This window comes from Papaver somniferum, chromosome 9 (assembly GCF_003573695.1).
Source record: "Papaver somniferum cultivar HN1 chromosome 9, ASM357369v1, whole genome shotgun sequence".
Lineage (NCBI taxonomy): Eukaryota > Viridiplantae > Streptophyta > Magnoliopsida > Ranunculales > Papaveraceae > Papaver > Papaver somniferum.
In genome coordinates, this window is record NC_039366.1 from 17,464,619 (window position 1) to 17,487,134 (window position 22,516).

At 35.4% G+C, this 22,516-nt stretch overlaps 1 protein-coding gene, 1 long non-coding RNA gene and 1 pseudogene across 2 annotated transcripts; all 3 read left to right on the forward strand.

Annotated features, from left to right (window-relative positions):
• The first annotated feature begins 10,144 nt into the window (after positions 1-10,144).
• Positions 10,145-11,248, forward strand: LOC113310056. Its single transcript, XR_003340896.1, has 3 exons — positions 10,145-10,400; positions 10,528-10,691; positions 11,191-11,248. It is a non-coding gene; the product is annotated as an uncharacterized LOC113310056 (long non-coding RNA).
• A 1,130-nt stretch (positions 11,249-12,378) lies between these two features.
• Positions 12,379-14,998, forward strand: LOC113311490 (annotated as a pseudogene).
• A 2,172-nt stretch (positions 14,999-17,170) lies between these two features.
• Positions 17,171-18,862, forward strand: LOC113311491. Its single transcript, XM_026560324.1, has 4 exons — positions 17,171-17,845; positions 18,095-18,200; positions 18,360-18,590; positions 18,678-18,862. Exons 1-4 carry the CDS (start codon positions 17,171-17,173, stop codon positions 18,860-18,862), a joined length of 1,197 nt encoding a protein of 398 aa, XP_026416109.1.
• Positions 18,863-22,516: the final 3,654 nt, after the last annotated feature.

Here is a 22,516-nt window from a genome sequence, read left to right on the forward strand (position 1 = left end):
TAAAATACTTTGTAGGATAAAGTTGAAATATAAATATAATATTTTGGTGAGATAAAATAGGATAAAGTGAGAAAAATATTAGTAAAAAAACTGAATTTGCACTGGGCGTTCATACTAGTGACGCCAGAGACTGTGCTAGTGACGCCAGAGATTGTGCTGGTGACGCCCGCGTTTCTTCTTGGCTCGCGCGTTAGTAGGGATGTCGCGCGTCCTTGCAACAGACGCGCGTCTGATGGTGTGACTCGATGTTCAAATGAACAGATCTGTTCATTTGAACATCCATTTTCTTGGTTTGTTCATCCCATAGTGGGATCAAAATGAACAAACTCTAAGTTTGTTCATCCCATAAGAATTGCTCTTACAAGGTATATAAAAATACACCGATCTCGTAATAACGATGAACTGCATGACACATTCCCCAACTGATGGTCCTATTAGTTTTCCATGGAAGTTGTTCTGGGAATTGAATATCCCCAAAGAATTTTGTATTTTCTTTGGAACTGTGTTCATAGCTGCCTACTAGTTAGGGAAAGACTAGCAAGATATATGCATAATATTGATCCTAAATGCCCTTTATGCAACAGGGAAACTGAAACTCTGGATCACTTATTTTTGGAATGCCATGTGACCAAGGAGGTTTGGGATGCTATGGAAGTAACAAATAGGAACATAACTTGAGGCCAAAACATGTCGGACTGGATAAGTAGTTGGTTCAGTAGTGGTAGTGGTACTAATACAACTTTGTGTCATATATACCAAGTTAGTCTGTATTACTCATGTTTTGTGGCATGTTTGGAAAATGAGATGTGCAGTTGCTTTTGATAATTATTAGGTGCAGGTAAATGTTACAGTACAACAGATCAAGAAATCCATCTTGGAATGGAATGAAAATGTGGCTAAATTGGCTGCTAAACAGAGGCAAGCAATAAGGAATAGGCTTAATGTGCAATGGACAGTTCTAACTGTGGGATATCATAAAATTAATTTTGATGCTTCTTTTAACAAATAAAACAAATGTACGGGACCTGGACTAATTATGATAAATGATGCAAGTTTCTTCAAAGGGGCCTAGTGTATCCCAACAGTAGCAGAGGATGCAGAGCAAGCAGAAGCATTGGCATTATTGGAGGCAGTTCAAGTAGCAATACGAAGTGGAATCACAAATTTTCATCTGGAAGGAGACTGCACCCAATGTTATCGATGCACTGAATGGAAACATTGGAGCTGTTAAATGGACAAATAATGCAATCACTAGGGATTGTAGTGAGTTATTATTTTTTTTAATAATTGGGTGATTATTTATGTACCCAGAAAAATAAAATGTGCGACAGATTTGCTAGCAAAAGATGCAGTTTCAATGGCATCTAGTTCTGTTTGGATTAATGAAGTCCCTGAGTGGCTAAATTCTCTTATTACAGAGAAACTTAATTCTTAATGCAATCTATCTTCCCTATTAAAAAAAATAATTAATTATATGATGTAGGCATCACACAACAAGGATAAGCGTGTGAACCTGTGGTTTCTCTAAAAAATGCCTTATATTCAACAGATCCCGTGCAGCGCAACAGGTTCGTCCCTTCCCACCACCCAGGGGCGGAGCCAAGAATAATTGGAAGGGGGTTAAAAATTTACTATGGTGCAACCAAATTTTTAGGGGGTGCAGAAATGCAAAACACATGCTTGTTTGTAAATCAGAATTTCTTATATGGTCTAAAATGGGCTTTGGAGCCAACTGGGCAGGGAGTGCAAGTGCACCTCCTTGCAATGGCTGGCTCCTCCCCTCCCACCACCTACTAGTTTACAGGTTTTATGCATATTTTCAATTTCATCCATGATAAAAAATCATATCAAAATAGAAACCAATCCAAAAATCCAGCGATCACGATTATTTAATTTTATACGAATTGGTACATCTCAAGCAAGTACCAATTTTCCCGCTTAGCAATCTTGACTATATGGACTTAAATTAAATCAATATCAAAATTCAAAATCAAGGTTTACTTCAATATTTGTCTGTAAAGAAAAGTAACAAAATACTGACAAAAGCATCTAGTGACCTAAAGGTCAACGAAGGGTTATAATCCAAGAATAATATATATACTCAAAATCGTGTAATCTGAATCACCACACTCAAAGAGGTTACACGCAAAATCACCATTAGAACCATGGAGAAACACCATAAGAGATCAAAGAGAATCTTTACGTATGGGAGAAGACACAAGCAAATACGGAAAAATACCACAAGAGAAACCATAAAAAAAATATCTTCCAAAAGTAGCAGAGATCGGAGCAACAAGTTTAAACATAACTATACTAAAACTATCTGTTAACAAGGAATATTGAAGAAGAAAAAAAGATGCTCAAATCTGGCCCAATTAGAATTGTAGTAGCTTGACGCCGATAATGAGTTCTTTTAGGGTTTGGGGAGTGAAAGAAGGAGACAAAGTGTTCATTTGGTTATTTGATTAATATCTATATATTATTATGAAGCATATTAGGTCATTACATGTGCGAGGGTAAATTACCCGATGACCACGTGTTAACATCTCAAGGGATGGCATCATGATAAGATGATCAGATGGAAGCATCGAATCATACTCTATAAAGGTGATTTTGTCTGACTCGAGACACCTGCTATAACGTTACATGAATGACGCGTGTAAGGAGTGGTCTAATCGACTCTATAAAAGATGGAACACATTTAATGAAGGATCGGAAGAGGCGTGGATGAATCTGCATCGTACCAAAAGACTCGGGCGATTTATACTATATCCAAAGGTGATGCAGCACGAGGTTCCCCAAGGAAGAGCAACACGATGACATACGAAACGAGATGACTCGGAAGGAGAACCGGGAAGGCCATCACGAGGGATAGTATAGAATTCGTCCGAAGTAATGAAAAGATGCACAATAGCTCCACCAGCTCGGCGATACCAGGCCTTCACTAGTCTAATTTGTCTATAAATACCAGTCCATGTAGAAGGAAATTGACAAGTTATGTAATGTTAGATGGTCTTTCTACAGAGAATTCCTGAGAGAGATCTAGATAAAGAGAGAGAGAGTAAGAAATATAAGTGATATTTGTAGCTCTTTCAAGGGTAAGACCTGACAATCAATAAAGAAAACATCTTCTTTCCCCTGGACGTAGGTCTTCATGGCCGAACCACGTTATATGCTTGTCTCAATATTTACTTTCCATGTTCTTTATATCTTGTTTATCTTTGTCTATCTTTGAATCTTGAATGTTAGTAGTTTATAGCCTTTAGATTCACTTGGATGTAGTCATCAGAAAAGATGCAACTACATTTTGGCGCTAGAAACAGGGTGGTATGATGATCTATTCTACCTCCCTAGTAACAACTCTCTATCGTTTTCATAATCTCCTTGAGAGAAGTGGATTTCATATCAATATGTAGAATTCTGTTAAAATTTATGAGTAGAGCTCAGATTCATGACGATCCACACAAACTGTTAAGTCCTGAAGACCCACAGTTACAACAGATCTACATCTTTTTGCTGATTTTCTTTAAGATTTTCGTTCTTTTAAGATTTCTTATATCTTCCTCAAGATGCTCAGGAGAGTTGTAGAGCGGAGTGAAAATGGAGTTTTAAGCACTTCGACACTCAAACGATCTCCTCCATGAAAGATCTGAGAAGAAAGTTTGTTCAGTAGACTTCATAAGACAAAATATCATCTTATGAAAGTTGAAAAGATGATCATTTATCAAACTCAAAGATAATCATCTTTATGTTCTTCAGCTTTTTAGAAACTCAAGATAATCCATAATGTCCTTCTTAGAAATCTAACTCTAAGTCAAGGGGAAGGGTTAATGAGTACATGATCATTTATCAAACTCAAAGTTTGTTCAAGATCAAACGTTTAAAGATGATGAGAAATATTTCCTAAAATGGAAAAATATGCTCAATCGTTATAACTTGATTCTTTTCCAGTAAAGGTATGACGTGTGGAAGGAGGTATTTTTCTTGAAAAAAGAGACAAACAAAAAACCTTTTTCCCATCACTAAAACTTTATACAAGTAGGGAATGTTTTGACATCCCACATGTCTCCAAAATTTATTGCAAAGCCATCCTGTACTAAACTGTCCAGTCTGAGCTATGACTTACTAATTGCACATGACCTGCAAATTTAGGGTCCCACTTTTCTAGAAGGAAAGACAAATTAAATATTATTCTGTATATCGTAGGTAAGGCGATGATGACGAGATGATCAACTCGTGCGAGCCAAACTGGTGGAACGCAACAAGAAGGAATAGACGAAATTGATCTAGGCGAAACGATTCACAACGGTGTACTCCCAGGAGAGGGACAGCCCGATAATCAATATCGGGAGGGGTTAACAAATAACTCCAGCTCTGACGAAGAGGGAAACCTCTTCGAAGGACAGGGCGATATCCATCTAACTCAACCAGGAGGGTTGAATCATTTGCCAGGGAAGATAGTAAACAATTGGGAAGAGTAGCTCAGTAGGTTACAAGTTGGCTGAAACCTGAACAGAAAACTAGCTCAAACGTATGTTTGTAACTTAGCTCATATATTAACCCAAAATAAGGAAAACTAGTTGATCGGAATTTGTGTGGCTGGAAAGGAATGACATTTTGATTACTAAGAAACAAGTGAAAAAGCATTTAAAGTCTTTTGTTGTAGACATCAAAGTGTTGCTTCTTAGTTGGTCCATTAATGTTGAATCTTTTAGAAATGTAAAATTTTACGACTTCGTTTTTGATTGGGCAAGCTTGTTTAGAGAGTAGCTTTTTGTAAGCTCTCTAGGCGCTTTGCTAATCTCTTCTTGTATCTTTTGAAGGTGCTATCTCCGCACTCTTTCTTATTTATTTCTCTTTGCCTTTATCAAAAAAAAAAAAAAAATGCAAGAGAAATTCACTTATATGCAATTGGGAATAGTATCTCAGTAGGTTACAAGTTGGCTGCAACCTGAACAGAAAAATATCTCAAACGTATGTTTGAAACTTAGTTCATACTAAGCTAAAATAAGGACAACTAGTTGATTGGAATGAGAATTTACAAAAAAGAAAAGAAAAGGGTACTGCGTAGGTGATAAATTCAGCATGCGAATGCAAAGGGCTGAAGTATAAGTATAAGACCCCAACCATAAAATGTGCAAATACACAAGTGTAATTTCACTTTGGATTCACCAAATTTTTATTTTCATTCTGTTGCTGGAATAGACCAGAGAATGAAGCAAAGAGAGAACGTTCAAGCAGTTTGAAGTCAATGGAATTTCCTTGGTCCCAGAATATTTCTTACCTGAATGCATCACAATCCTCGTAGAAAGCCTTTGACCTGTTCAGAAGAAGCTGTACCTCCGGTGCATCGAGCCTTCAAGTGAATCAACTTCTTTAATTACAGACAATTGACATGCTTAGTTTGTCGTTGAGATGTATATGTACTTGGTTTAACTAGTCTTCTTGTGGTTTGAAATTTATATCAAACCACAAGTATCTTAAAGATGGTTTGATATGTATATGCCGGTTAAAACACCAAAATCTCATTTGTGTCTTAAAGATGCTTTTGTAGGTATCATATGTTGTAAAAATGTTAATGTTTAGGGTAAGCTCATTGTTACATATAAGCAAAGACACATACATGAAATCTAGTACCCCCAAGGGATATATTGACCGTTGGATGGCCTTCTTTTATATATGTATGCCCTAAAAACATTAGGTCAAATATAAATTATCTTCTAACCATTGGATGGTCCTCACATCTCTTATATATGTATGTCCTAAAAACATTAGGACTCTTCTCTTTAAAGATAAACTTAGCCGTCAGTATGCTCAAAACTTTCTCTTTGCTCATTTTCTACGTCCTTGCTCAGATCTGAAAATTTTCTCTCTACAGATTGTTTATGAATCATGGATTCTTAGAGAATAATGTTATCTCCGGGTAATCTGAACACCATTCTTACAACTACTACTATCATAATTCCTTTGAAACTACCAGAAAAAGAAGATGAAACCCTTGTTTTGGTTTTAATGAAGATCCACTCACACAATGATTTCTCCTCTCAAAACAAAGTTTTCAGCTTTGAACTCTTTAACTTTGGCTTCTGTTAGTTGCCATTAATATTCTGTAGTTGATGGAGGTAAACTCTTTAAATTTATGTTATTTTATTTTTCAAGGGTTTTCAGTTTTTTTTTACAATCGAATGCTTTAACTTATTGAACCTTACAATGATGCAGAAAATTGCTTATATGAGAAGGACGATCCTTTTCCCGTGAGGTAGAATACCCTCTCCTCCTTTTGGAAATGCTCATTTTTAGGGTTTTTAATGTATTTATTCAATTGTTTGATTTTGTTAATTTTGGCCTATAATTTGGAGATCTTGAGCTTAAGATTAGATAGTTATTTTATATATGTAGGAAAAAATTATTTATCACATGGTCCTGATATGTGAATTTCCGAAAATGATTAAATTATTCAAATTTAGTGTAATTGAAATGTTTGATTCTTGCATTCATTTTATTCAGACTTATCCCAGTCTAGCATCGTGACTTATTATGATATGATTCCTAGCCAAAATGTAGCAGCAGATGGAGGTATTTACTTTTGGTGGTGGAGAACAACTGATGCTACATTTGACTACTGATTCATTGCACTTGGAAACTTATTGACATCTGAATTTAGCGTTCATATTAAAACAGATAATCGATTTTTTAAAATCAAAACTTCATTTTATACTTTGATAATCTTCAATTCATATTTTGGAGTGCAGGAAAACAGCAAATTCGAACTAGCAAAATTTACTAACGTTACCCGCTCCTGAAATTCTTATGATTTACTTGTGTTGCATATATAACGGAGAGCCAGACGAACTTTTTTGATGCACCGATAACAAGACTGATTAGTACTCTAGTTAGTATGACCAATGACAAGCAGCTGCTTAACAAGTGAACACATGCATTTACAGGTCACACCTCATGAAATGATCCCATACAAATTTCAGGTTCCATTTCAACCATCCCAGTTATTAACGAAAAGTTGATTCCTTTTAATTCCAGCGTTACTTCATTTGACAACTTCACCTTAGGTGACACAGATGATTCCTCTTCAATAAATCTTCTCTTCTTATCAAAAAAAAAAAAGACACAGTTGATTCCTTTTTTTAAAAATATATATTTTAGTGTATATGTATGGAGTAGAATGAGTGTTAGTTTTATTTCATGTTTAATAACACATAATCGATTTATGTTGATGTCCATATAAACCGATTCCAGATAAAAGCAAATTTCGAAAAAAGTTGTATATTTTTGAAGTTACTTTTTGAAGTTACAATCCGTTGATATACCAATGTCAACATAAACCATTCTTGGTTGGTGTTCTTAAAGAAGATTCAAAATTTTAATTATTTTTATGTTTTGATGATTCATTAACACAATATTTTTACGACTAATCAACTAAATTAATCCTAATTAATCAGGGACAAATTAGTCATTAACTAAAATAGTTAGATAAGTGGTTTTAAGACATTACTTTTTAATGACTTTTTTTTGTTTTTTAGTACTATGACCCAAATAATCACACTAGACCACAAACTAATTAACTAGGTTTTTTTTTAAGAGTAAATGACTTATCCACGAATTTTCCGAATTTCGAACAGATTCACGATCTAAATGCACTACATTACAATCATCACCATTTTATATTCTATTACAATCAAGATACCACTCTATTTACCCCTCAAAAAAAGAGTGACGTAGTGAGGAAATCATGTTTAGAACTATGTATCAATGCTGAATTTTAGATGCCGAAACAGTATATGCACTAATCAGTAATCACTTGCTTGTGCATTGCATTCTTTTGAATTTTGCATATTTCCCTGAATTTGCTTTTTATATTTGTGCACTTTTTTTTTTTTTAAAACCACCAATTTTACAGTTCACCGAATTGCTTCAAAAAACTTTATGTAGGTCAGTTTCAAATATATCCAACCCGTTGGATAAATATCTAGCATACTTTAAAAGCATATGGTTACCCTATAAATTATACTCAGCCGTCTATAAACTTCAACTTTCTCTTTGCTCATTTTCTTTTTCCTTGCTCATATCTGAAAATTTTCTCTCCACCAAATTGTTTCTAAACAATAGATGCTTCAAGAATAATGCTATCTCTTGGTAATCTGAACACCATTCTTCCGGAAGAAGAAGATGAAACCTTTGTCTTGTTCTTTGATGAAGCAAAATGATTTCTCGTCTCAACAAAGTTATCAGCCATATGGAAGTCAGTCGGCAGCATCTATTGATTTTCAACAACTTCTGTTGATTTCGGCAAACTCTTAATTTACCGGTATGGAAGCCGGCAGCATCTATTTATTTTCAACTTCTGTTGCTTCGTACGGAAGTCGGCAGCATCTATTGATTTTCAACAACTTCTGTTGATTCCACTTAATTTTTGTAATTCTTTTTAGGGTTTTTAATCTTTATTACTTGTCTGTTGTTTGATTCTCGGCTCGTTTTAAGTTTTTTGTGCTAAAAGTAGAATCTAATGGTTAGCTGAAAATTTTCTCTATTTTCCTCATCTTTATTGGAAATTTACAATCAAATCCACGCTTATCTAGATCAAAGTGGTAATGAAAGTGGGAATCTGTGTATGCTGCTTCATCTATGAAATAGCATCAACCAGTAGCAAGGTAATTACTTGTTGTAGTCATTCAATTGTTTGGTTTTAGAGTTTGGTCAAATTTTGGTAGTGCTTATGCGCTTTAATAATGAAATGATGTTAATCTGGCCTATAATTTGATGATCTTGATCTTAAGATTAGGTTGTTACGTGATGCTATGTTGGTATTTAACAGGAAATGACTTTTTACGTAGCTTTTGGTTATTTAAATTGGATTCTGATATGCTTTATTTCAAAAAGGTTCCAGGTAATTTAGTCTGTTATGATATTGTGATTGTCTTTCAACTTCTAGATTAAGAAACAATTTCACTTATGCCTCTTTCTTTAGGATGCTTGTTTTGTAAATCAGAATGCGTAAATCAGAGACGCAAAATGCTGCTCATTTCTTAGTGTTTTTATGCACTGATTAGTTTAGATTTGTTGTTTAAGAGTATGCTGTTTGATTACTCTTTTTTCCTTGAAAAATTAAGCCTAACATCATCTGGAACTGTTGAATTGTAGAACCTGAAATGACGATGTACCCAAGGGAAACTTCTGGATGTCAATAACAAGGAGCGTGAGAACATATCACGGAGTATGTTTACGGACTGATGTGGAACTCTGACCAATTTTTGTAACCTCTGCAGCAACTTTCCAGACCTCAATGGGTTATGATCCGGACTTGTGAGACTATTACTTTCAAGTCAGTCTTGCTAGCTCTGGAGTTGGGAGATGCTGAATTGGAACTGCAGCCTTGAAGTGATCATACATCTTTGATCTGTGGATTTTGCAAACTAACTTAAACAACAAATCTTGCATTTTCATGTTCTTATGCAGTGGCTTATGAATTGTAAGTTTCTGGGTTCTATAATTTTTGGAGATTCTTTCTTTTTACTTGAGACATCTTTTCTGGTTTTAGTTTTAATTTGTGCAAACAAATAATTCAGACTTTTCGGAGTCAGTGAATCATTTTATATTTGGGAAAATTGGGAAAATGCCCCGATATGAGGTGCAATGTTGGAAATCTGTCCCAATGCTAAAAAAAAGTTGGAAAAATGCCCCATTCCATTAACTTTGACATCTAACCCAGTTAAGTCACGTGTGTAAGGCCACGATCACCACCAGAAACACTACAAAAACCACCGTCGCCACCATCTGAACCTTGAACCCTAAACCTGAATCTTGAATTTTAAACCCTGAAACTTGAATTCTAAAGGGGTTTTCTTAGCATGTGAGAGCTTACACATGTGACTTAACTGAGTTTTCGACGAAATTAGATATTTTTCCAAATTTTTAAATATTGGAACAGATTTCCAACATTGCCCTTAAAAAAGCTTACCCTATGATGATCAAATCTCAATTATCATCTAACCGTTGGATGGCCCTTCCCTCTCTTATATTATATATATGTATGCCCTAAAAAGATTAGGTCTCCTCTCTTTAAAGATAATTCAGCCGTCAATAAGCTTAAAACTTTCTCTTTCTCATTTTCCTCTTCCTTACTCGGATCTGAAAATTTTCATTCTACAAAATTGTTTCTGAATAATGGATTCTCCAAGAATGATGTTATCTCTTGGTAAACTGAACATCGTTCTTACTACTACTACTACTCTCATAATTCCTATGAAACTGCCGGAAGAAGAAGATGAAATCCCTGTCTTGTTTTTGATGAAGATCTAAAAACACAATGATTTCTCCTCTCAAAACAAAGTTTTCTTGTTTCAACATTGTTGCAGAAAATTCTTCTGCTGCTTCTGTTTCTTGAGGTGCTCTCTTCATTCTTTTTTTTTTTTAATTTTTTTAGGTGCTTTAGTTTTTGGTGCCTGTCTGTTGTTAGATAGTGTAATCGAATGGTTAGCTGACCTTAACTCGTTGAATTTTAAAATGATGCAGATTATTTCTTGTGTGGTAGAGAATGCCCTCTCATCGTTTTGGGAATGGATGACCGAATCCAGCAGCAGTCTAAAATGAAAGACTTGTCTCCTTGGACCAACCTAATTTTCTAGCCCTTGCACGGCTAGAAACATCATTGTTCAGGCGAGTAAACCTGTAGCAAGGTAAACTATTCTTTCTCCAGATTTTTTTTAGTTTACAATTAGTTCTATTTATTCAATTGTTTCATTTTAGACTGTCAAATTTTCGTAGTGCTTATGTGCTTTATTGATGCATCGGTGTTAATCTGGCCAACAATTTGAAGATCTTTAGCGTAAGATTAGGTTGTTATGTGATGCTATGTGGGTACTTAGCAGAAAAAATAATTCTTTTATTTTGTACGTTGTCTTTTGATATGCATAATTTTGGATTAAGATTGTGAGATTTTATGCCATTCGATTAAGAAACAGTGTCTCTCTTTTTTTCCCTTAATATCGTCCTTGCTTTGTAAATCAGACTGTATGCACTGATTAGTTTACAGCCACGAGATGCTGCTTATTTGTTTGCGTTTTCATGCACTGATTAATTTAGAATAAATGCTGAACGGTATGCTGTTTAACTAGTCTTTTCTTCTTGACAAAACAAGTCTAACATTTTTATTATCTGGAATATTTTGAAGTGCAGAACCTTAAGCGACGACCTTACACCAAAGCAACTTTCAGATGTCAGCAACAGTGAGCGCGAGAGAAAATTATGGAGTATGTTTATGGATCGATGTAGAACTCTGAGAAATTTTGATACCTCTATAGAATAACTCTGAGGAATTACTCGTAAACCGTCACTATTTTCTTCATTTAAGCTGAAGGAACTACGATACAAAAATAAGAACACGGTCACAATCACAGCTTAAAACTCAACAAAAAGTAGGAAGTTCTGATTTGGAGCTAGCTAGCAAAATACAAAAAGCTGACTCACTATGTAGTTGAAGGAAATCCCACAACTACAACCTTTGAATAATCTATAAACAAAACTATGAAATCATGATGAAGAACACTTATAAGAATTTTATTAAGTTTAGAAATCAATACAAAGAAATAAGATAAAACCCTAACTTGGGGAACAAATAATTTTCTCTCTCCTAACGTTCTACCTTATAGTAGATTAAGGTGCTACCATCATCTTACAAACAAAACCAACACCTGCAGAACCAGCTCATGTCTCAATATCATACCAACTTGTATCTCCACTACAGTCTCTGTATCACTCTCTTAGTCTTATTTTTACATTGTTGCAATTACATAATATTGATATCTTGTAAACACCCCCTGCAACTCATTTCCATTTCAGTGCAACTAACAAACACTATCAATCCCTTACTATCAAGTGTTGATGCAAAGGCAATTCATTATCAATTCCAAAACTCAAAACTCAATTCTTGTTTCATTTCAAATATGTACCAATCCCTTGAATTCACAAACTTAACTACAACTTCATTAACAATTCATGTGAACTCAGAACTGAATATATATAACTTACTCAGTTAACCAACAAAAACCATTACCTCAAAGTAGTTCCACTCAAGAAACTGATATCAATTGCTCATTCACTTTGATTCAAATCAGCTACCCATCTCAAGACCATCAACAATTTCCCATTTCAATTCAACCAACACCTAATAAATTCTTCATCGCCATCACTGATTCTCAGAAACCTTAATATACAACCCTAAATTCTCTTTTTCCTTGCCCGAGTTCAAATCTCAATTCAGGTCTTCAAATCATGCAAACCCATCCTTTAATTTCTCAATATCCAATCCCTAGTTGAATTTCTAATTAATTTTGAAAACCCTAATTCACTGATTCATCGCTGAAAATGGAGAATCAGTTGCTACTTCAGTTTAAAGTTGTGTTGGTTGGCCTGGTATCAGTACTGTTACTTGATGAAAATGCTACATTCTCCAAGAAAGAAGAGTTCGATGGAAGAAGAAAGATCGAGAATGGAGAGAGGAAAGAAAAATCGATTTGGAACACACTGAAATTGAACAAATTAGTTCACTCTGTTCCTCAATACTAATTGTGGATGGTAATGGTGATAGTGGTGGAGATGGAGATGGTGGACTGAAGAATAAATAAGACAGAGCAGTTTCGATATGAACTTGAAGAAGATAAACGAAAAAAAAAAACTAAAAACTTTGAGGTGCGCCAGATATGAACACACGACCTTTAGTTCATTTTGATAAAAAATCCAGCCACAACAGGGGCATTCTTGGTTTTTCAGCATGGACCATTCTCAAGCCTTTTTAGGTAATTGATCACTTAGATTTGACAAAAAAGTGTCCATATAAGGTCTTCCCTCACTTCGCTCGGTCGGCCCAAATATGTTTGGATCGAGATGTAAAAAAAAAGAGGAGAGCCGAAGTGGAAGTTCAAGAGAAACTTTTTTATTTTGATGAACACCAATGACGAAATAAACGGGAGTACGTTCCTTTCGGTGATGGTTCAGTTTTAAGAAGTTTCTAGTTCTGATTGCAAGCCGTTAGATCTTCTTTATCAGCCAACCAAAATGCTCATTCATCCACCCACAGATCCTAAAACTGAATGGGTGAAAGTTTGAGAGCGGGGGCAAATAGACACGAGAATAAACTACATATTCTTTCCGTTATTTATCACATACAAAATATTTGACAAATCTCAATTGTAAAATATTGAACCACTGAAAATATATGTCCTTTGTCCCACGCCCAAAGTGTCCTAAAACCATATTTTGGACTAGTGCATTGTATCTTTTTTGGTTCTAATCATGTTTCCTGGTCATCCAAGAAACAACCAACTATCTTTAGAAGCTCCACAGAAGCTGAATACAGGTCATTAGCAAAAAATGCAGCAGAAGTGCTTTGGATTTGTCAGGTTCTAAAAGATTTACATGTCTTTTTATCTATTCCTCCTATTATTGCTTGTAATAACAAAGGATCTATTGCTCTATCTTCAAATCCTGTTTTTCACAGCAGGATGAAACACTTAGCTATAGATTTTCACTTTGTTAGGGAATTAGTTCAGTCAAAACACTTGCATGTTACTTATGTCTCATCTCTTCATCAAGTTGCTGATATATTTACTAAGGGACTCTCTGCACCAAGATTTTCCTTTCTCAGAGAAAAGATGGAGATTCTGCATCCTCTCCAGCTTGAGGGGGGCTAGTGAAATGAAAGATAGTTATTTCTGTTATAACTGTTCAGACTTCCTATAATGTAAAACCTGTGTGCCTTTAGTGTTTTATGTTAGTACAAACTATAAGCTGTCTTTGACAGTCTAAGGCTTAATTTAGTAATGTTGTGGCTTTTGTAGGAGCGCTTTTCTGTTGTGCTGTGTAAAAAAACAGTTAGGTGTTTGGTAAACTATATACTAAAAGCTAAAGCTGATTAAAAAAGTTATCAAATTGTGTTTGGTAAAATATTACTTCAGTTATTGAATTTGTAGCAAATGACTAAAATAGACATTACATTTTAATGTGAAACCACCTTACGGAATAAAGAAAAATCAAATTAAGATCAAACAATTATTTAATATTGTCTCTTATTTTTATGTTTGATTAATTTTTTTTATTAATTTCACCACATATATATTTTCTTTTAAGCTCCCATTAAACTTTTAGCGATTTCATCTCTCAATTTTTCGTTGTTGAAAGAGATGAAGGCCTAGCAATCAATACAGTCGGTATATATACACATGAAAGTGTAAAACGGATATTAGAATATATGGAAATCATTTATGAAGATAAATTAGAATTTTGTATTGAAATGGTATAGTAAATATAATTTGAAATTGAAAATAATAATTTTTAAAGAGCATGATATAGACTGAAAATAACAATCTTTAAGAAATATGATATGTAGAATAAGATATTGATTGTAAAAGATCTAAGGGAAGTTTTGGTCATTTATAAAATAAAGTAGGGATATAAAAGAAAAATCAAGTCTTAAAATTAGGTTTTTTCTGCTAGGAATGATGGTGGTTGGGAGACGACTAAGATTGATCAAGCACACCCTGTGTGTGTAACTTCAGTTTCTTGGGCTCCAGCGACAGCTCATGGAGCTCTAGTGGGATCTGCTGCTCTTGATCCGGTTCAGAAGCTTGTTTACGGTGGTTGTGATAATACTATCAAGGTCTGGAAACGTTATAATGAAACATGGAAGATGGATTTCTTCCCGGCTCTTCAGATGCACAGGGACTGGGCGAGGGGTGTGTCTTGGGCCCCTAATCTAGGAATCAACTATTGCAAGTTGTTCACAGGATGGAACTGTTATTATATGGACTGTTGCAAAGGAAGGAGGCCAGTGGGAAGGTAAAGTTTTGCAGGATTTTAATACTCATGTATGGAGGGTTTCGTGGTCTCTTACTGGTAATATTTTGGTCGTGGTAACAACAATGTTACCCTGTGGAAAGAAGCAGTGAATGAAGATTGGCGGCAGGTGACAACAGTAGAACCCCACTAATTCACGTTCCAAATTTTCATTGGGATCTTATTATATATCGTCTTGGGCTGTGTTTTTTACGTCTTTCTTCTTCTTACCCTTTTGTAGAACTTCTATTCTTGTTATTTTTCTCCAGTGATCATAGATTCCTGAATAGTGTTGTTCAATTTGAAACTCCAAATTTTCAAGGGTTTTATAGAATTGAAGTTGATGAACTAAAAAGAATAATAAATAAATATAGTGATTGAAATGTTTGATTCTTGGGTTCATTTTATTCAGACTTATCCGAGTCTAGTGTAGGAGTAAAATATCACACACGTTAACAATCAAGCGAAGTAAAGAATACAACCTAAGAGAATAGCATCGCACGCAGCAAAGTTGAGATGACACGCCAGATGATGTCAGTAAAGTCACACGTAAAGTGTGAAGAACTGTGCGAAGAGGTACGCTATGCGAAGATGAGCGATTGTATATGAGCGAATGTGTCGCATAGTGATCCCGAAAATAATGGGTTTCTTAGCTGTCATCCATTATGTAAAATCCTATATAACGGAGAGAGGTCATTACCTGTAAGGGGGTTCTAGAGTGAGTTTTGATCAAGAAATAGAGAGAGAGAAAGTGAATCTAGGTTTAAGTAAGATCGTTGTAATACTTGAATCTATTTTGTAAACATTCCCAATACTCAATTAATGAAATAAGAATTCATGATGATCACTTAGTAATTGGATTAGTTTGAGTGGAGTGTAGTTGTAAGAAAACTTACAACTATATTTTTGGTGCTAGAAACAACTATGGATGATAATTCCTGATAGTATATCATAGATTTTAAGGAAAAAAGTGAGATCTAAAAATTTAGAAATGGTAAGGATTGAATCTGTTGTTGAACAAGGGATGACAACTAGAAGAAATAATAGAATTGCTGAACGAAGATGAATTACAAATCTTGAGCAACAAGAAGAAAGAATGGAAGAACATCAAAGAAAAGAAATTCCAATTGGATCTCAGCGAGAACAAGGACAGAATAATGATATAAATTATGATAAGGTGAGTGTCCATACTGCAATAACGAATTCTACAGAGGAAGGACAGAGAATTGGGAACGAAGGACCAGTTACAGCGAGTGAAGGAAACGTGATGATTGCAGAGCTTAGGCAAAGATTACAAATTGAACGAAAGAGAGAAGAAGAAGAGCGTGCGAATCTAATCCGTCAAAATGATGATTTACGAGAAGAGAATCTTAGACTACAAGAACAAAGGTCAAGGAGTGCTACGCGCTCAAGGTCAAGATCAAGTAGAAGTTCTTCACGACAGAGTCAATCTAATCGAGGAAATGATAGGCGAAGGAAACACATGGAATTCATTGAAGAAAACTCGCAAGAAAATAAAAATTTGGAAGATCAAAGAGAAAGGACACATATAGTTGACTTAGAAACTAATCGGTATGCACATCCAAGGGAACTTCTTCGTCGCGCACATATTAATTTTGAAAGGGAAGAAGAAGATCAAAGGCAAGGACAGATGATATTACATGGCAGAGAAATATTAAGAGACGAATATGAGCGCGAACTAGAGACTGCACGTGCAAGAGATAGACATAGAAGAAGGGAAGAATTAGAAGAGAGAGAATTACAAAGCAAATTGCGTCATATTGATTATGATAATCAAGTTAGGAGACGCGAGCGTCATAACATAGATGATACAGAACAAGGTCGAGTTACACCATAAGAAAGAGAAATATCAAGACATCGATATGATCGCACAGGTAACGAAGAAAGACATGATAGAATTGATGCAAATACTGAAAGGCGTAGGCGAAGAAGAGAACAAACTGAACAAAAGAAGATACAAGAAGCAATACGCCAAAACAATCATGAGAATAGATTGAGATAAGCAAGATTAAAAAGACCCATGCGAGAGGATGTGGATCAATTATTAAGCAAAGAAATTATTAAGGAGATGGCAGAATTAAGAGAAATGATGACTACAAAAATAAATGATGGAAGAAGACAACTAGAGGAAGCAGTGGAGGAAGATGGAAAAACTCCATTTACAAAGGAGATTCAGAGACCACCAATACCATCTAAGTGCAGTTTACCGTCATTTACAAGTATATTTGATGGAAGTGCATGTGCGATACAACATGTGAAAGCTTATGCAAGATCTTTGTTGCAGTGGGAAAATCATCATGCAGTAATGTGCAAATATTTTGCTGCAAGCTTAGCAGGTGAAGCTTTGAAGTGGTTTGAAGGACTACCTATAGAATCTGTTAGTTCGTTTCATCACTTACAAAATATCTTTTTGGGGCAATACGTAAGTAATAATCCATCAAGACCAGGGATTGAGACTGCATTCAGACTTCGCAGAAGAACAAATGAGAGTTTGCGTCATCCAACGACGCGTTGGAGAACCATGTTTAGTGAAATGGGAAGACGGGTGGATGAGCGACATCTTATTCTTGCATTCATTAACGCTCTCTTTGCAACAGATCTATTATACACCCAAATTTTCAGAATAAAGGATACAATAACAATGTCGGAGCTGCGCGAATTTCAAGAAGAATACATAGCACTTGAGGAAAAGCAAAGAGACATGGAGTCTTACCCTGTCGCAATATCTGATTCGAAAGGTGGAAATACAAGTTTACTTCCGAGGCTGACAAATGATATTGTGAGTACATCGCAAGGAAATCACGGAAGAAATAGTGCACAAATGGAACAAAAGTTAGTGGCTATGGGCAGTGCAGATCAAGCAGAGTTTGATAAAGAGTACAAAGACAAGCAACTTCAAAATCTTGGAGGTACTGATGCATTTCAACCAGGAAGTTTTGCAGGACAACAAACACATTATAACAAGAAAACTGGAAGGATGGTATGGGAATAGATAAACTTTCCAAAGTTGAATACTATAGTGGATAAAGTATGGGAAGGCGCTCTCCTAATGGATGATATTCCATAACCACATAATGTAGGTGAAGAGCCGCCACCAGGAAGGAGGAGTAAAGAATTTTGTGTCTATCATAGATTCCACGGTCACACAACAAGCAATTGTATAAATGTGAGGAAGATTATATTGCGAATGATTGAGCAAGGAAAGTTGGACCATTTCTTACTAAAACAGCCAAGGAATTTGCCACCACAACCACCTCAAGGAAATACGTATGCAAAGGAAAAGGACAGGAATACATTTGTTATTGAAGTGGGTGCGAAGGAAAAGAATTTATATTGTAACTCGATCATACACTCGTTCAATAACATAGAAGATTTTCATGATAATGTCTTAAGTCGAGTATATGCAAGAGATGCTGAAGGAAGGGAAATTCTTAACATGGAAAAAACATCACCCTTGAAGGAATGGTAAAAATAAAAAATCTCGTTCAGTGCAGATGAAATACCAGGAGGAGGAGAATCGCATGAGTGTCCACTGGTGGTGCGATTGGGAATTAATCTGAAGCCATTGGAAGAAGATGAGGAAAAAAATAAGAAAAACACCTGGGCGATAAATATGATACTTATAGATACTGGCAGTTCTGTAGATATTCTGTTTTATCATACATATAAAACAATGGGTGGAAGAGATGATGAGTTAATCCCTTCAATATACAAAATCTATGGATGTAATGGTTCCGCGAACAAAACAAAATGAGAAGTGACTATGCGAATTCTTCTACAAAATTTACCAACAGATATCACATTCTGTGTAGTGGATATTGAATCGCCTTATAATGCTCTCATTGGAAGACCATGGATGCATGGTATATTAGCTGTTGCATCAACATTTCATCAATGCATCAAGTTTCCTTTACCTCAGGGTGTTGGCATTATAAGAGGAGATACAGTTGAAAGTAAAAATTGCCAAGAAATTGATGTTGACAAATGCGAAGTATGAGAATTCAAGCGAAGAAATTTCAAAAAATATGCGGCAGATAGTCAAAGAGCAGAGAGACTGATGGTTGATGCGGTGTATGAGGTTGGAGAGACAAATATTTGAAGTGCTGGAATAGATTTTTCTGCGAAAAAAATATGTTAATCAAGATTAGCAACAGATTCTATGAAAAGAAAAAAGCGTAGAGGCAAGATATCAAAAATTGGAGGGTACAATGACTTTCGCACAGAGCCAAATAAATGGTTATGCGAATGAATATTCTGAAAAACATACGCGAAATTAAGAAGATTCAAAAGGTGCAGAAGATAAATGAGTAGAAAAAATAGTGTACCTGATTTTATTCGAGCAAGTTGATTCGATAAAAGCATTTATGTACTAGAGTTGTACGAATTAAAAGATTGGAATGAGAAATTTTAATTTCATATGGTAAATCCATATAAAGAAAACACAAAGAGAAATCTTTATAATAAGACCTTTATAAAAGGCTACAGAAAATGATATTTATTATCAGATTGGCTAGGAATCCAAATATGGCGTGCACCCTAGTTCGCTTATATGCAAGAGGCAATATAGTAAGACCTATCGCACGTCATAATTGGAGAAACCTAGAAGGCATGACTCAAGGGAAGGCTACACCGACCACGGAACTTGAGTTGTGGAGATTTGGGGTGAGAATCAAACGATAATGCCCATCCGGGAGAGATACCTTAAATTTTCAGTCTAAGATAATAATCTTAGATTGAGAGCCTAAGGTGAGAAAGGCTCTCCCAAGGAGTGCAGAAACTCGATCAGGGCGCCGAGATACACGGTTGAGTCAAGAGTGCCCGGGACGTCTGGAGCGTACCTTTCCACTCTTGACAAGTCCTGACTATGATGCACTCGGTCCGAAGAAACCCCAGTTAGGGTGTGGTCTTGTAGATGAAAGGTTACAAGACTGCGAAATCAACTGGTTGTTGACAAACTGGATGGGAAGAGCCATAATCTTAACCCGATAGAGGTAAGCTTTCTTGAAGGGGCAACCAGGGGGAAGATAAGGACTGCACCCTCCATTAGGGAGCTGAATTGTGTCAAAAGTCGTAAATGTCACAAGACTTTTAACTCATACGAGTTTTAAGACTTGTGATATTTATGCGAATTAACCTGAAGAGGAAATAATACAAGAAAATGATAAGACGAGATCAATGGGTCAATACACTACGGTGTAAATATTTCCTGCGACTTCTTCGCACGTAAATAGAGGCAGCGTAAGACCTTTACATAGGAAGGCAAAAATAAGACCTCATGAATAATACAAGAAAATAAATTAATCATAAAGTTCCACATATGCTCCCACAAGAGAAATTTATGATAAAGTATAATAACTATGGTCTATCAAGATATGCCAAATAAAAAGAGGCAAGAATGAGAATGCAACAGAAGTGTTATTTGCTCCATTTTGATAGTCTTGTATGCATATGAAGAGGTCATAAATATGAAGCAAAGAAAAGAAAAATTATATTAAAAAAATGAAAGCTGAATTTACAACAAAAATTACAACAAGAAGAAACGATCAATTTTCATCTTCCTCATTTCGCTCAGTTTCAGAATCACTAGTTTTTTCTTCAGAATCTTCTTCTTCATCATTAACATGGATATCAGGAATGGGTACATTTTCAGGAATCACTGGAAAACTGTACTTTGATAAAGGAATACCATTCTCCAGACAAACTCTTTTAACAGCATCCTCACGAGAGCGATTAGCATCGTTACTATTGTTTTGAACTAAGTTGAACCAATTTTCCTTCAATTGCTGATAGTTGGAGTTACGAGCGGATGATTCTTTTTCTTTAGCAGCTAAGTGAGTTTCTAACTCTACAATTTTCTTTTGATACTCCTTCTCTTTATCTGCGAAGTATCAACAAATGAGTTAAAATAACAGACAATTATTCTTAAGAGTATGAGTGAAGATCAAAGAACAACAAATGACCTTCAGAAATGGAAATAATGTCTGCGACCAGTGTAGAATGCTTAGTGTGAAGGCTAACATTTACACCTAAATTATTTCTAACATCGTTCAGAACTCTAGCAGCCCAATTAAACTCAGCTTCACTTTCTATAAGGAGTTGAGATCGAATTAAGTTTCTTTCTTCAATAAGCATGTCCCTCTAACAAAAAGCTGAATCACGTTCTATTTTAACTTCAGAGGATTCTTAAAAATGTTCTTTCGCACCCCTAAGAGCGATTTCATCTTTTTCATTAATAAGTTTGTTCTTCTTCGCCTCCGATACTTGAACTGCTTCTCTCCCCTCATAAAAACCTCGTTTAAAATTATTGGCAGTGGATAATGCACTTTTATGGTGTTGTCTAAGGGTAGTATATTTTAGGGGATTTTAATAAAGTGCCACACTTTCAATTTCATGTTTAACAAAGTGCCACCGGTTTTTTCAGAATTTATTTAGCGCCACATATTTGACCTTTTTCATCCAGTTTTTTTCAAACAAAAGTTAACATCCGTTAGTGCATAGGTGCAGTAGTTCAGCTTAGTAAAAGACATTTATACCCTTAAATCATCTCATTATATTTCGTGTATTCTTTGGGTTGTTTCATCGAACAGATATAACACGTCGAGCTCATCCGACAGCAACAACTTCAAGTTCGTCTCTGCCGTCTTCACACTGCCCAAATTCAGTAACATACAGACTAAAGTCTACTCCATACCAGAGAGTATAACTTCAACCTCTGTATCATAGTTAGTTGTTGTGCCCAAACGAACTTCAAACCTCCATTGCAGCATCAAATTCATTCTAGTATCTTCATTACCAACAGCACCACACTCCCTTGCAAACAACAACGACAAGTTCTCATGTAGAACTATTTTCACGACTTGAAATCTCTGTCCAGAACTCAACCAAATTCCGAAACCCATTTTAACCATCAAACCCATTCAGGAACAACAATTATTCACCTCCTTCTCAGCTCAAGAACCCATCTCCCTATTTCATCCACTTCATCAAGCACGTTCGTACAGCTACACTCAACATCATTAGTTCCATTCTCTTCCACCCAATTTCATTGAACTCTTATGACATCCACAACAGCATGGTCAAACTCCAGCCAATTCATCCCCAGTTCAGATCGAACAACTGCAATACCATTCAGTGAAACCATACCAACAACTCCATTATCACCACCAGTAACCATTGCCTCAAGCCATAGCATCACCACCAGTATCATCCACCAATACTACTTCATCACGAGAACCATCATAATCAAAACAATTTCCTTATTTGTTTACGATTCACAATAAAAACAATTACACACCCTATTAACTAAGATACAAATTTAACATATGAAAATGAAAACAAAATGAAAATCAAGCTAAACCATTTTCTTAAAACAACTTAAATTCTATGAATTAAACCTAATTTTGACAAACCCTAAAATTCTTTCCCAAAATTTTAAGAATTTTTTTTTGACAAACATAATTTTGACACCATCTCGTCAGTGTTCTTGCTTCATCACCAAATCCTAACCAATTATCAATTTGATTCAAACCCACATTAATCATCAAAACATCCATCATATGAATATCCTGATCTCTATCGGCAAATCAAACCCAATGTTCAATCTGTTCTCAATCGTCTACGGCTGTAGCTCAGTTCAATTTCATAACCATAC